Source organism: Serinus canaria, chromosome 11 (genome assembly GCF_022539315.1).
Source record: "Serinus canaria isolate serCan28SL12 chromosome 11, serCan2020, whole genome shotgun sequence".
NCBI classification, from domain to species: domain Eukaryota; kingdom Metazoa; phylum Chordata; class Aves; order Passeriformes; family Fringillidae; genus Serinus; species Serinus canaria.
Genome location: NC_066325.1, coordinates 14,709,641 through 14,722,618, shown reverse-complemented (window position 1 = coordinate 14,722,618; position 12,978 = coordinate 14,709,641). Strand labels below are relative to the sequence as shown.

Here is a 12,978-nt window from a genome sequence, read left to right as displayed (position 1 = left end):
CAGCATGTGCTCACAGCTGGACACAGACCCAAACAAATAACGCTTTCTTAAAAAAGCTTTCTTTTTTAGTTGCTGTATTTTCTACTCTTAATATATCTTAATTAGTCTCTGCTGAAGAATCAGAATTGCATTCAGAGAAATACATATTTTATCTTGTGACAGAACAATCCAACTCCCACTTTTAACTGGAATATGGACACAATCTGTAAATATAGTAAATTACTGCATCCATACATTGCTCTATAACTAAAATAAGGCTAATAACACACTTCTCAAAATCTTCAGCAGCACAATCCATGTCTACAATGTACAAATGTACAGAAGCAGGACATGCTGCTCATGCTTGCCAGGGGCAGGAGAAGAACACAACCAGAATCTCCAAAGTTCCTGAATCTCTGAATACACAATGTGAGAGTGTCTCCTTCAATTTGGCTGTGACAGCAGAACTAGCAAACCCCCTCACAAACTTTTAAACTGTCATTTTTTGCACAAAGGCAGCATTTTGACTAACCAACACAAGAAGAAAATGCCCCAGAAGTTTTATGATTTTGATTTTCATATAAAAAATAAAGGAAATCAAATTAGAGAATGTATTGTGTTAAAGCTGCTTGGATAAGGAATAAATAGTGAGGAGGCACCAAATGTACCTTCTGCAAAGATAACAGAACCTGGGAAAAATATGAAAAAATTCTAAGCAACATTCATTGTTTGGAACCTTGAGTGACAGTGCATGAACAAGATTTCAATAAATACATCCAGAACTCAACTGTGACAACTCCTTTTTCACACACATTATTTCTGTCAAGATGGTATAACAATCAATCAGAAAACCTAATTTCACCAGTATCTTTAATACAAAGAAGACAAACTATGAATAGGAACTTAGGAACAGTGACTAAGATAATTATCATTAATTGAAGGAGAGGAAACAAAATCTGTTACTATGAAACTATTCAGATTTGAAGACAGACTGTAGGGAGTTTTCTGAAGCAACAGATGAAGTACTGAAATCCACAATGTAGAAGTACAGCAAGAAATCAAAACCAGCTGGATGGTACAGGAACAAAAATACTGAGGTTATGTAGCTGAACATAAAGCTACAGAGATCTCGCATATTAAAATGACAAGCCAACAGAATAAATGGAAAAAGGAGAAGAAAAAAATCTCCCCTTCAAAGAAGAAAAATAAAAACAAGAGAAAGGCTTATGAGTTTAACATGTGACCTAAAACTGCAATACTATTAACTAATTTTAAAAAGGAAGACAAAGGTACTTTTGTTTTTGATGGTCTTCCCTTGAGAACTCCTGAAAGAATGTAACACTTGACAAATTTATTTTCATAAATCACACACTGTCTTATAAAAAACTCTGTGTTGTAGACTTTAGGATGAGTCTAAGATCAGTTCCCTTCTCTCTGTACTATTCTTATTCTCTAATTCAGACAAAATTCTGGCATCACAAATTCTGAAGACCAAACTCCTTTTAATCAGGTCAGGATATTGATCTTTGTCTTCCCAGGTTTTTACCTGTCTCCTTTCACTTCCTTCTTGGTAGGGATTTACAGTTTCATGACTGTGTAACACCTTGACACAACCAAGCATGAGGAGCATAAAAGGGACACAGGATACTGAAATCCTTCCTTCTTGTGCACCTACTGAGCATTTATGTAATCACTAAAAACTTTCTGCTAGCAAGACAAGAACATCACATTAATGTACATCTCCAGACTATAACTAGAATTGTCAGCATCTACAAAAGCCCCTGCATGTTTCAGAAGATCCTGCTATTAGAAAACAAAACTCATTTAGCAACCTCTCCACTCACCAGCATCTAGCATTCCAAAATAATACAAATGTACATGTAGGTATTCAAAGAATTCTTGAAGCACAATGAGTTTTCAAAACATGAAGACACAAAATGATGCAAAGAGTAATCTCAATGCTGCAGCAATACAAACTGAATTATGCAAAAGGTCTTTACTCTGGACTATGAAGTATGCATAAAACAATACAAAAAACCTTTGTGAAATTAAATATTTCAATCAAGTTGAAAAGTCTTTCTAGCTCTTGGAGATGAGACAAGTAAGCACCACCTAGGAAGGCTCCCTGTTCTACAAATGTTTTTCCTCTGTAAAAGGAATACCTGAAAGTACAAGCCCACAGCTCAATCCCATCCTTTGTGAAAATATTCCCTTACAAGCAGTAATCATTATTGAACCTTTTAGCCCAGATGTAATTTCTTACATGTTACAACAAGTTCCACATGCACTGTGAATTTCAGCCAAGGTTGATGAAGTTCAATAACTTGGCTAACCAACCATGTGTACTACTCATTACACAAGTAATAAATAGATTCATCAAAATGGACATGAAAAAGCACTATGAACATCTGACACTATTTTCAGCTTACTCAATGAGAAATATAAATTACAGGAAGTCCAAGGGGACCTCTTAATATTTACAGTATGTAACAAGTAAGCAGTTGGAGCCTTATGTAAAGCAGAGAAATATTAATATTCCACAATATTAAGCCACAGTTAAAACAGAGTGATGGCACTCATAGAAAACTCACTCACTATGACCTGCCATAAATTTTAAGAATACAGTTCTGTAAGTTAAAGAGAACCCTCTTCTATTAATCCAATTTTGAAAATAAAAGCTATTAGTGGATTTTTATTTGTTCAAACTACATCAGTACTAATCCCTGACTGACAGCTACAAACATCCCACAACAGAAGGAGTTAAAAGTTCCACCCCAACCAAAGGCACACGCCCCTCCATAAATTGTGCTTTTCTGTATCAGTAACCTCAATACTCTACTCCAGCCAAAAACACATTTCCTGCAAGACCCAGGCTCTCCTGGAAAAGCACTGTACTCCCATTCCCTCAAAAAACTGGTACAACAAAATTCATGCCTGCTACAAAGGTCTGGACTTCCACAAAGGAGATGCCTGGCAAAAACAATAGCCAAGTGTAAGTTTAAGTAAGAAGAAAACAACAAAACTTCTACACAGGCACCAACATTTTCATGGCAGTGCTACTCATGGGGTGTAAGATAATTCATGATACATGGAGCTTAAGATTCACCAAAAACATCAAAATATACATCAAGGAACAGCTCTTCCATGCTTTTAAAAGCCAAATAAATACAAAAGCATCCCCTGAAACAATTCTCAGGGACAGCTAGGACTTGGCCAAGAAAAATAATCCAAGGTTAGATATTGCTGGTCTTTCTGTTTGCCTCACAATAAGCTTTGAGCCCAAACCTCCATAAATAAGCACCACTCCAGTTCTCCACAGGTGCAACACTTGCAGCATGGAAACCTCCAGCCAAGCAGAGGCTGCAGCAGCTCCTTCACCACAAGTTCTGCTCTGTACTGATATCATGAGATGCACCCCCTTAGCAAAACCCCAGCACTCCCTTCTCTGTGCACCACTGAGCTACACAACCATGCACAGAAATTCTTTAAAAAAAAAAAAACAGGCAGGAGTTTTATTAATCCACAGGATTTCACACATTTATGAACTTGAATTTTGGTTCAGACAAACTCTTTTCACTAAACTGGGGAAAAGACCATTCAAAGAGGCATTGTCACAAGTTTGCTGCCCCAGCTCACATCCCTTGTTCTGCTCCTGTAAGAAACAGGATGCAAATAATAATTACTAGAAAGCAAAGACCTTGCTCTTTTTTCATCATAATAAGTCATTTAAAAAAGAAGTTTACACTAAGAAATCTTAAAATCATCATATGAATAGAATTGAGTAAAATAACAATATGGACCAACAGCAGACAGATGTATTTTCTCTGAGAGCTTTTCCTCTTCCCAAAACAAACTATCCAACAAAAACAAGCTGGCTTTTTCAAGGCTGACAAAGTTCAGGTGTTCCAGCATATGAGAAATTCCAAAACCATACAAGAAGTCACAAAGTGAAGCTGAAACTCCAGGCAGTACAGCAAAAGACAATGAACATTTAAGACAGTCCAACTAACATTAATAAAATCAAGCACTCAGTGATATGTGAAGGGTCTGTTTAATTCCTCCCATATGATCAGAGTTTGACTTAAATAAGTAAAACAGAAAAACTGTTATAATCTATAAAAATTAAATGGCCAGGCCAGGAAAACAATTTCTTATAACATAAAGCAGATGTTTAATTGAGATAGATTATAAGCACACTTCCCAGCCTTTTGGACCAGTTTGACACAAATTGCTAACACTGAAGTTCTGTACAGAAATAAAAGAACCATGGTAACCTCTCACACCAAATATATGTACACACCAAAATCTTACTGGAGCAGGGACTCATCTTTTAAGCACTGATTTAGCATCTAATCCACAGCTTCTCTCCTGTCTAAGGATTCTCCATTGCACAGAAGAAAAAGTGCCAGAAAAAAAAAAGAATTCCAACAAAACACCCAACAAGCCACATTGTGGCTGGAACTTCTGGATTTTCTTCAGCCTCTGAAAAAAAAAAATTATCTGGTTGTTTTGGGCATCCCTTACAAAAGCAATGAACAGGCTTCTTTTGACCTTCATCTAGCAGAAAAATCAGAATCCCAGTTTGAGCAACTGCTTGGTTGTGAATATCAATACAGTTTTGTAATAAAATCTTGGAAAAGCAGTAAAACACCCTGCTTTGTGCAATCTGCCTGACTGGACAGAACAGACCCATTCTGCCCTTCCATTCTATTCTGCAACACCACTTGCACTTCACCCTCAGACATGCTCCAGTCACTGGGTTAGATCAGGTGCACCTGACACAGAAACCCCATCTCATCATGGTCCCATGGTCATACATGATCCTTAAAAACAGACAGCAATTTTTATGTAAGTCAGAAAATCATATTAGTTACACAACTGGCTCTCTGATACATTTTTTAAAAAATACTTTAACTTGGTTTTAGTATCATTTAAGATTGCTTACACATACAGTTGAAAATACCACATATCTCTGTGTAAAATTAAACCTAGAGAAACTGCTGACACACTTTTATAAATTAATAATTCTAGCCCTAATAATTAAGAACACAAACAACAGAATTGCAGGAGCAATTCCTAAGAACAGCAATAAGCACCAGGTTGCTTTTGTTCAGTATTTTCAAAGAGCAACACAGACCTCTACTGGCAACACTGGGGAGCAGGAATCAGCTCACACCAGCAGCAAGCTGTGGAAGGTCTGTTAGCTCATGCTGAGACCTCTAAACAGAAAAACCACACTCAAAATTGCACACACCTTCAATTCCTCCTAGTGCAATAAGTCTTACTGACTCTGACAGAACCAACTGACAATTTACACTATTCATGTTTAAATGTACAGAGAATAATATGTTTTTAAAACCAGGACTGACACACAAGACCAAACTGTTCAGTAAGTCTGTCCTACTTCTTTTTAATACACCAGCTTTACTGGGATCAAAAGTTACCTCAACTTTCTAATGTGATATTCAGACTAAAATTTTGATCGGGCTTTAAAGGTAGATGAGAAAACAAACCCTGAAGAACGCTTGGATTGCACTAACAGAAGAAAAAGCTTCCAAAATAAAAAAGAAAATATTTCACTAATAACTCTTGAGCTGCTAGGACCTCTTTGTATTGTAAGAACAGAATCATTTGTTAACCTTTTCCAAGTTGTTAATCAAAATTAAGTGTTAATAAATGTAATTTTTAGTACTTTCTCCCCCCCCCTCACAGTTTCAACAGCAATTTTAAGGATTACATTAAGAAAGTGGGTGTATAATCTAGGAAAGTTTTACAGACCACTTTCCTAATCAGGAATGAAAAGAACCAGCACAGGGAAGACAGTGTCCCTATTTACAGATAAATAATGGCAATGAGGCAATGTGTGACACCACTAGAACCTTAAAACTGCTGAAGGCATCCAAAGTATTCCCTCAGTAACTCAGCAATCTCAATTTTTTAAAAGTTTAGGAGATTTTCCAACTCTAAGGGAAAAAATTGCTCCTGACAAGCAAGATAGAAGTCCCTGTATTAGATTAACAAATAAAGTGAATTCAGATATCATTCCATCTCTGCTGATCTGTTTTTAACATTGCTATCTTAAAGCAGAGTATTACAGATGAATAAAAACATCATTTACGTGTTCATCCATCTTTCAAGGGATTCTCAGCATTTCCCAAAGTTTATCTTGAGCATCCAGCAATGCAGTAATTGAAAATGCATTTTTCTGACTGCAGTCTACCAAGGCACAGCTTGATCTTTGTTCTACCCATCCCAAAATGAAACATTTCTCAACAAATGGACAGACACCATAGCTAGTTATTTTCAAATATACCACTGAAACTCATTTGGACAACTATCAAAGGGTTCAGGTTTGGTTTTTTCCTTGCATTCTTGAGTACAAATGCTCAACAAGTGATACACTATTTTTATATATCTCTTTCTACTTCATGGACAACATTTCCCTCAAATTATTTACACTTACCTCCAAAAGAAAACATTCTGCTGTTCTGAAATCACAGGAATTGTTTACTCCTCAAAATACTCAGGGAGAAAACTATTATCTCTAACAGACACAGAAAATTTAAAAGATATATCTACAACACCAAGTGGAGCATAGCACTGAAATCCTAAACCAATTGAAAAATAAGCTCCAAAATTAGTAAGAGTCCCTTTGAACCAGCTAATGAATCCAGGCTCCATGGCAACTGGTAGGAAATATCAGACACTGAACAGGACTAAAGCAGCACTAAATGCAATGTGGAAGGCAAGAGTTGAGTTAGAGGCCCTAACACCATCTGGATCACAAATTTGCTACCTTCATATTTATGGCCTCTATGTCAAAGCAAAAAGTATTTCAAGCAAGGATATGATTGATTTCTTGTATCCAATCCAGATTATAAACTAAGGGAGAAACATGGGGAAAAAAATCTTGACAAAACCATCATGTATCTTGGATTAATCTTTTGCCAGATTTGAAACATCTCCCACTCATTCAGCAAGGCTGAATGGCAGCTCTGCTCCTGCTGAAGGCAAATCCCTTTGAGTCCAGGTAACTCTTGAAATGCTCAGAGACTGCAGATTGCATAAAGAGCAAATTGTGCTGCTGGATGTAATGTAGAGAAATGCTGCACCAAGAGTTTGGAACATAAACCTCACTAGAAAGCCCAAATTCATTGAGACAGGTAAGTACGACACTTGCTGCCCCAACTGCAGTGCCAGTGCAGCAGCACATCAGGCAGGGACAGCAGGATGTCCCTGCAAGGCACAGCAAAGCTCTAAATTTTTCATGTGACTCCTGTGCAGTAACACTCCCTTAAATAAGAAATAAAACCCAAGAAATTTCAGTGTTAAGTCCTGCTATTAACCCATTTTCCAGAAAGTCTTCAAGGTTTTCCAATGTCCTCAAAAATGCATTTAAGCTCAAATTCTGAACTAAAAGCCACCAAATAACTTGCATAAGTACTCCTTCCATAATTATGTAATCCCATCACAAAGAAAAATGTAAAAAACAAAAGGCAACAAAAGATCAACAGTTCCCTGAATCTCTCACTCACCCACTATAGAAGCAGTAATATTTAACAGATATCTAAAAAAGCTAGGTCTGAAAGGATTGATAAACCTGTGAGACAATATAACCAGCAGGGATTACTAAAGGACATAAATTGTATTTCCTTGAACATCAAGTAAAACATCCTGACACGAGTTCATCATCAAATTCACTGGATACTACCTTCAGAGATAAAAATTCCACAGCCTCCTGGGAAAATCTTTACCTGAATTTACTTGCTAGCATTAGGAAGTTTTTCTGAGTACTTTACCTGAATTACCCTGCAGCCATACAAACCTCACTCCTTGTCCTAGCCACCAAGATCATAAAAATAAAATTCCCTTCTTTCACAGCCATCCTTTATACATTTGCATAATGTAAAATGCCTCCATCAATATTTCCTAAACAAAAATCAATTGTTTCAGCACTTGATGTCTTTCCTGTAGCTCTCCTGTAAGCTCCAAATTCTCCACACATTTGTAAAAAACACCTTTCTAACTAGTGGTTTTATATGAAAAAAGTGCAAATCAAGTTTGAAAACAAGAAATACAGAGATATTTAAATAAGCAAGTAGGCTGTAAGACAAAGTTTGCCACATTTTACCTTCTGTGCCATGTTAACCTACCTATTCCTGAATTGGCTCCCGTGATTATTGCCACCTTCCCACTCAAGTCACGGCCCTGCAGAATTTCCATTGCAGTACTGTTCCCATCATATTTTTGTCTAGTAGTAGGTTTTACTGGATTATCCTCTACTGTAAAGGCCAGTCTTGGGTCAAGGTAGGTAGTCCTTTTGTTTATGTGGCTGCAAAAGAACACAAAAACTCAACTGTTTGAACCCTTCTGTTCTCTGCATTTAGGTTTTAGCTGTATTTCAACCACTGCTGTGTACAATTCCAGTGGATTATTTAGATTCCCAAAAATCAATTTTTTTTTTCAGTTTGGTTGAAATTCTCCCAATTTTTTTTTAATCAACTTTTTTTTCCAGTTGTGACATACTTCACAAGCCATTCTGAACTTCATGTGAACCCCTGACATAAAAGGCAGAACTTTGTCAGGGAGGAAAAAAGAAAAAAATCTTGTTTTATTAGAGAAGATCATGTTCTCTTAGCAAGTCTATAAAAGGATGCCACAATTGTAGACACTGCAGTATCTGCATTTGGATTCTGAAGCTGCATTTATTAATCTTTTTGTCTTTCCAGCTGATATTCTCACAGTATCATAACTCAGGAGGCTACTCAGCATGTAACACAGCTGTCCCTCTCCTACATACTCCACAATTTGAGATACTTACTCTACAAAATAGACTTGTCCATTTTCATCAGTCTCTTGCTCCCATCCATATGGCAGATCTAGGGAGCACATAAAACATTAACTTTATTCTCAGGCATTAGAATACTCTTCAGTTTGAAGTTTAAGTGATTTCTCAGAGCGATGAGACAATTCTGCATGGTTTTCTGTAGGTGGTGCAGCTACCTGCTGCCCTTGAATACAGAACTTGACAGAAGGATTGCTTCCCTAATCACAATTGCTCTCTCATGGAAGCACAATACACAGAAGATCTGGTACAAGTGCAGTGACTGGCAGATTAAGTATAAGGAAAGTCTAAAAAAAAAAAAATCTTTATAAAGATTATTTCATGTTATAGCACAAAAAAAGAACCCAGCAAAATGCAACCATGCTTCCAAGCACATACAGCTCTACACTACAATAGATACACTAATCAGTATCTATCCCTGCTAAAATAAATAGCAAAAGTTATGTGTAACACATACCAAAAGCTGAAAGATCAGAGCCCTCAATGGGCATGAGATACAATAAATCAAACCTAAATGACTCAATGAAGTTGGAAGGACAGATGGAAGAAAAATGGCAAATCTTTACATAACAAATTCTTATAGAAAAGATTCTACAAAGGTAGTTAACAGATGGCATTCAGAGTATTTCTAACCTTAGCTGGAAAGCATTCATTTCTCTTTGATTGACTCAAGACTTAGTGAAAATATTCCACTTACAGTCAGATTGCCAATGCCAAAAGAAACATGGCTTAACAACAGTGTGGTGTCCCCAGGTACAGAAGCTTCTGGGAAGATCTGATTTAAGGCACTGACCCAAGGTCCTTGAGAAGATTTTCCTCTGGAAGTGTCCTGCCTTCTGCTCTGGCACAAATACTCAGATGGGTTGGGACAAACAGGTAAAATGAGAACTAATGAGGCTTCCCTCTGTGCCAGGGATACTCCTTGATGAAATGCATTCATGAAGAATATAATGCAATTATAAATATTATCTGATGGACACCAGGAACACAGAACTCCAGCTTCTGACTATGTGCTTTACAAGCCACCCTTAAACAAACTCTGTAACCTGGAATTAGTACTTTGGCTTTATGGAGCAATACAGGAAAACCATAAATCTGCAAAGTGATCACTCTACACAGACAATCACAGAGGTAAAACACCACTGGAATCAGCCATATTCTGCAAGCACAGAATCAGTGACAACTAGGAGATCAAAATGAGATTAGTTGGAGTTTATGGAGGCACCAAGTGTTTGTAAGATAATGTCAGTTCATTAGAAAAGTTTAACACAAACCTCCTGCAACACGTTTCCTCTTCCCAGACTTGGGATGTTCCCACTGTGTTTTTTCTTCTAGGTGGCTGCAGGAAAAGAAAAAGTTTAAGATTTTTAAAAATGGCCTAATTATCTTTCTGATGTAACCCAAAATATCCCTACAGTTCTGAAAGTAACTAATCAGAGAGCACAGGAGTCTATAACAATTCAAATAAATGTCTGACTTCCATCCCAAGTTCTGTTGCTTATGAGAAAGAAAAGAAAACCAAAAACTAATTTAAAAATAACATAAACAGACTCAGAAAACACCTCAAAAAGACAACAATCCTTGGCAGGACTAAGGAAGAAAGAAGCAAGAAAAGAATTTATCACCAGCTACTAATAATAAGTCTTCAAATTACAAAAGCACCTTTACAAACCAATATTGTTAGGTAGGAGTTTTAGAAAGATGCTTTTGAAAAGCTTTGAAAGGTGCTTTAGAAGGGTTACTTATATTATACTCTCCAAATCTATATTGTTAGGAGTTTTAGAGAGTATAATATAAGTAAGTTGGATTTCTATGAGCAATTGTAGCTTTGGACAAGTAAGTTTATGCACAGGCCTTGACTAGCAGGAGTATTTATTTAATATACATAACAATGGTATCCCACCTTTTCTTCCAACTCAGAGACTATTTATTTAAATCACTGGCAAATACTCCATCATAAGATTTTCTGCACTATAGACTAATAAGCAAAGTCATGAGCACATCAACAAGGTCTTAAAATAACCAAAGTGCTGAATCGAGTTGGACATTAAACTCTCATCTTTCACTGAGTATTTTTAAATAACAACCAAGTTTTAAGAGTCAGGCAGGGATTAATTGAGTGCCCAAATTGATAGCTGCCCAAGTGTGAAATAAAGAGTGACAACAGCAATAAGTAACACACAAATAAGTACAAATAACCTATAGGCCCAACAGCCATTTACACACAACAAAAGTAACTTTCCCTTCCTACAGCAAGGGCACAATGAGAGCTCATGGTATTACAGGGATCGGAGCTGGGACTAAACAAGTGCACCTGTGTGACCTGAAAATAGGAGATATTTCACCAAATTACAGCAGCCTGACAAACAAATGCTAGCTAGGTGTCCACCTGTGTGCACACCTAACTCATCAGAAACACCTTTAAAAGTCTTCAACAAAATAATCTCATGCCAGTTAAAAGTTCATATTGGTGATGAGGTTTAAAGTAAATTCCCAGAATACGCAGAAGAATCACACATATAGAGTGTACAATTAAAGGCAGCAACAGTGCAACACCTTTTCACATCAAATATATTTTTAGACACCCTGGGCAAGATTTTCAGAGAGTAAAGATATATATTATGCTGTCAAACTGAACCAGTCCAGTTTCACAAGAGTTCAGAAACTGACCTGTTGAACTGACTGCGTAACAATTATGCAAAACAATACCTTGTTATTTCATAAGTTTGTTACTTTCACCTAGTGACTCCTTCCTGAAAGAGCTTTTGAAATCAAAGGAAATATACAAGCAATTGACCTAAGAAAAACAAACACCTAGAGAGAAACTGCAGTGTTTACAAAGTGTGGGTAAACCAAAGCATTCTGTCCAGCGTTTTTAAGAGCAGAACTTGGGAGGAGAGGACAAAGCACCGGCGAGACTGAACCATACTTTTCCACCTTTTTGTGGAAGGGAATAACTTTTGTGGCTTTAAACAGACAGAAGGAGATCTCAAGATCAGCACGGCTACAGAAACCACACAAGAGGAGAGAGTGTATAAACACATATTCTACTGAGTTAGCTCATCCTGCGGCACATTTCATCTGTAACCCGGGAGGATGGGATCCTGTCCAGCAGCACGGGCAGGAGGTGCTCAGTGCAATTCTTCATCTCTTGCCCCAGGTGTACCGAAGAGTTGAGGAGCAGCACGCACAGCGTTTCACTTCCACCGCACCTGTTTCTCCTCTACTCCCACAAGGAAGCAAACCGACCAATCTGCAATATTGTGTGAGCCTTAACCAGCACGCACAAAGATCGCCCCCGGAACCCCGAGGGGGGCTGGAGCTGCTCCGGCTCCCGAGCCCTGAACAGCTCCGGGCCGGCTCCCGGCCGCTCCCCCGAGCGGTTCCGGCATCACCCCCAGACGGGGCAGGTCCCGCGGCTTCGCAGGGGCGGCTGCGACTGTCAGAGCCTTCGGAGCCCGTCCCGCACACCCAGCCCAGCGCTCCCGCACCCGGGCGGGCACCGCACACGGACCCCGCGTCCCGCACCCGCTCCAGCCCCGCGGTCCGTCCGTGAGGGGCGGCTCCTGCCCCGCACCGAGGGGCGGTCAGAGCGCTCCGGGCGGGCTGGCCCCGCTCCCGCCCTTACTTGGCGTAGTAAACCCAGCCGTCCTTGGTGGTGCGCTCCTCCCAACCCGGCGGCAGCTCCTCCTCGCTGTCCGTGTCCTCCAGCCCCGCGTACTTGAGCGCGGCCATGGGCTCAGCGCAGCCCCGCTCCGCCGGCGCGCCCCGCTTCCGCCCGGCCCCGCGGCACTATGGGAGCTGTAGTTCCCGCCGCATCGCCCGGTGTGGCCGGGACACTGCGGTCACCGACAGCGCAAAGGGCCCCGGCTGAGCTCGGAACAGGGGCCGCAAGGGTTTAGGCTGCTCTGCTCAGCCCTAGTGAGGCACATCTGGAGTGCTCAGTCGAGCTCTGGGATCTTCAGTACAAGGGAGACGAGGAGCTAGCGGAGAGGGTCCGATGATGAGGGGTCTGGAGCGCCTCATGCGAGGACGCACCGCGGGAGCTCTGCATGGTCTGGGGAAGACTGAGAGGGGATCTCATTAATGCATAGAAATATCTCAAAGGTCGGTGCAAAGGGGATGGTGCAAGGCTCTTTTCTGTCGTGCCCAGC

General features: G+C 39.4%; 1 protein-coding gene across 4 annotated transcripts in view; it reads right to left on the bottom strand.

Annotated features, from left to right (window-relative positions):
• WWOX (WW domain containing oxidoreductase) overlaps window positions 1–12,600 on the bottom strand; it is a 471,276-nt gene extending 458,676 nt beyond the window's left edge. For 3 of the 4 annotated variants that reach the window (XM_009090740.4, XM_050979040.1, XM_050979039.1), the window contains exons 1-4: window positions 12,453–12,600; window positions 10,099–10,163; window positions 8,801–8,858; window positions 8,133–8,311 (exon numbers count right to left, since the gene is read on the bottom strand). In XM_009090740.4, the coding sequence (XP_009088988.1) occupies window positions 8,133–8,311; window positions 8,801–8,858; window positions 10,099–10,163; window positions 12,453–12,559 (409 nt within the window). In that variant the 5' untranslated portion in view covers window positions 12,560–12,600. The remainder of the gene's footprint in view (window positions 1–8,132; window positions 8,312–8,800; window positions 8,859–10,098; window positions 10,164–12,452) is intronic. The other variant, XM_050979041.1, reaches the window with a different exon arrangement.
• Window positions 12,601–12,978: the final 378 nt, after the last annotated feature.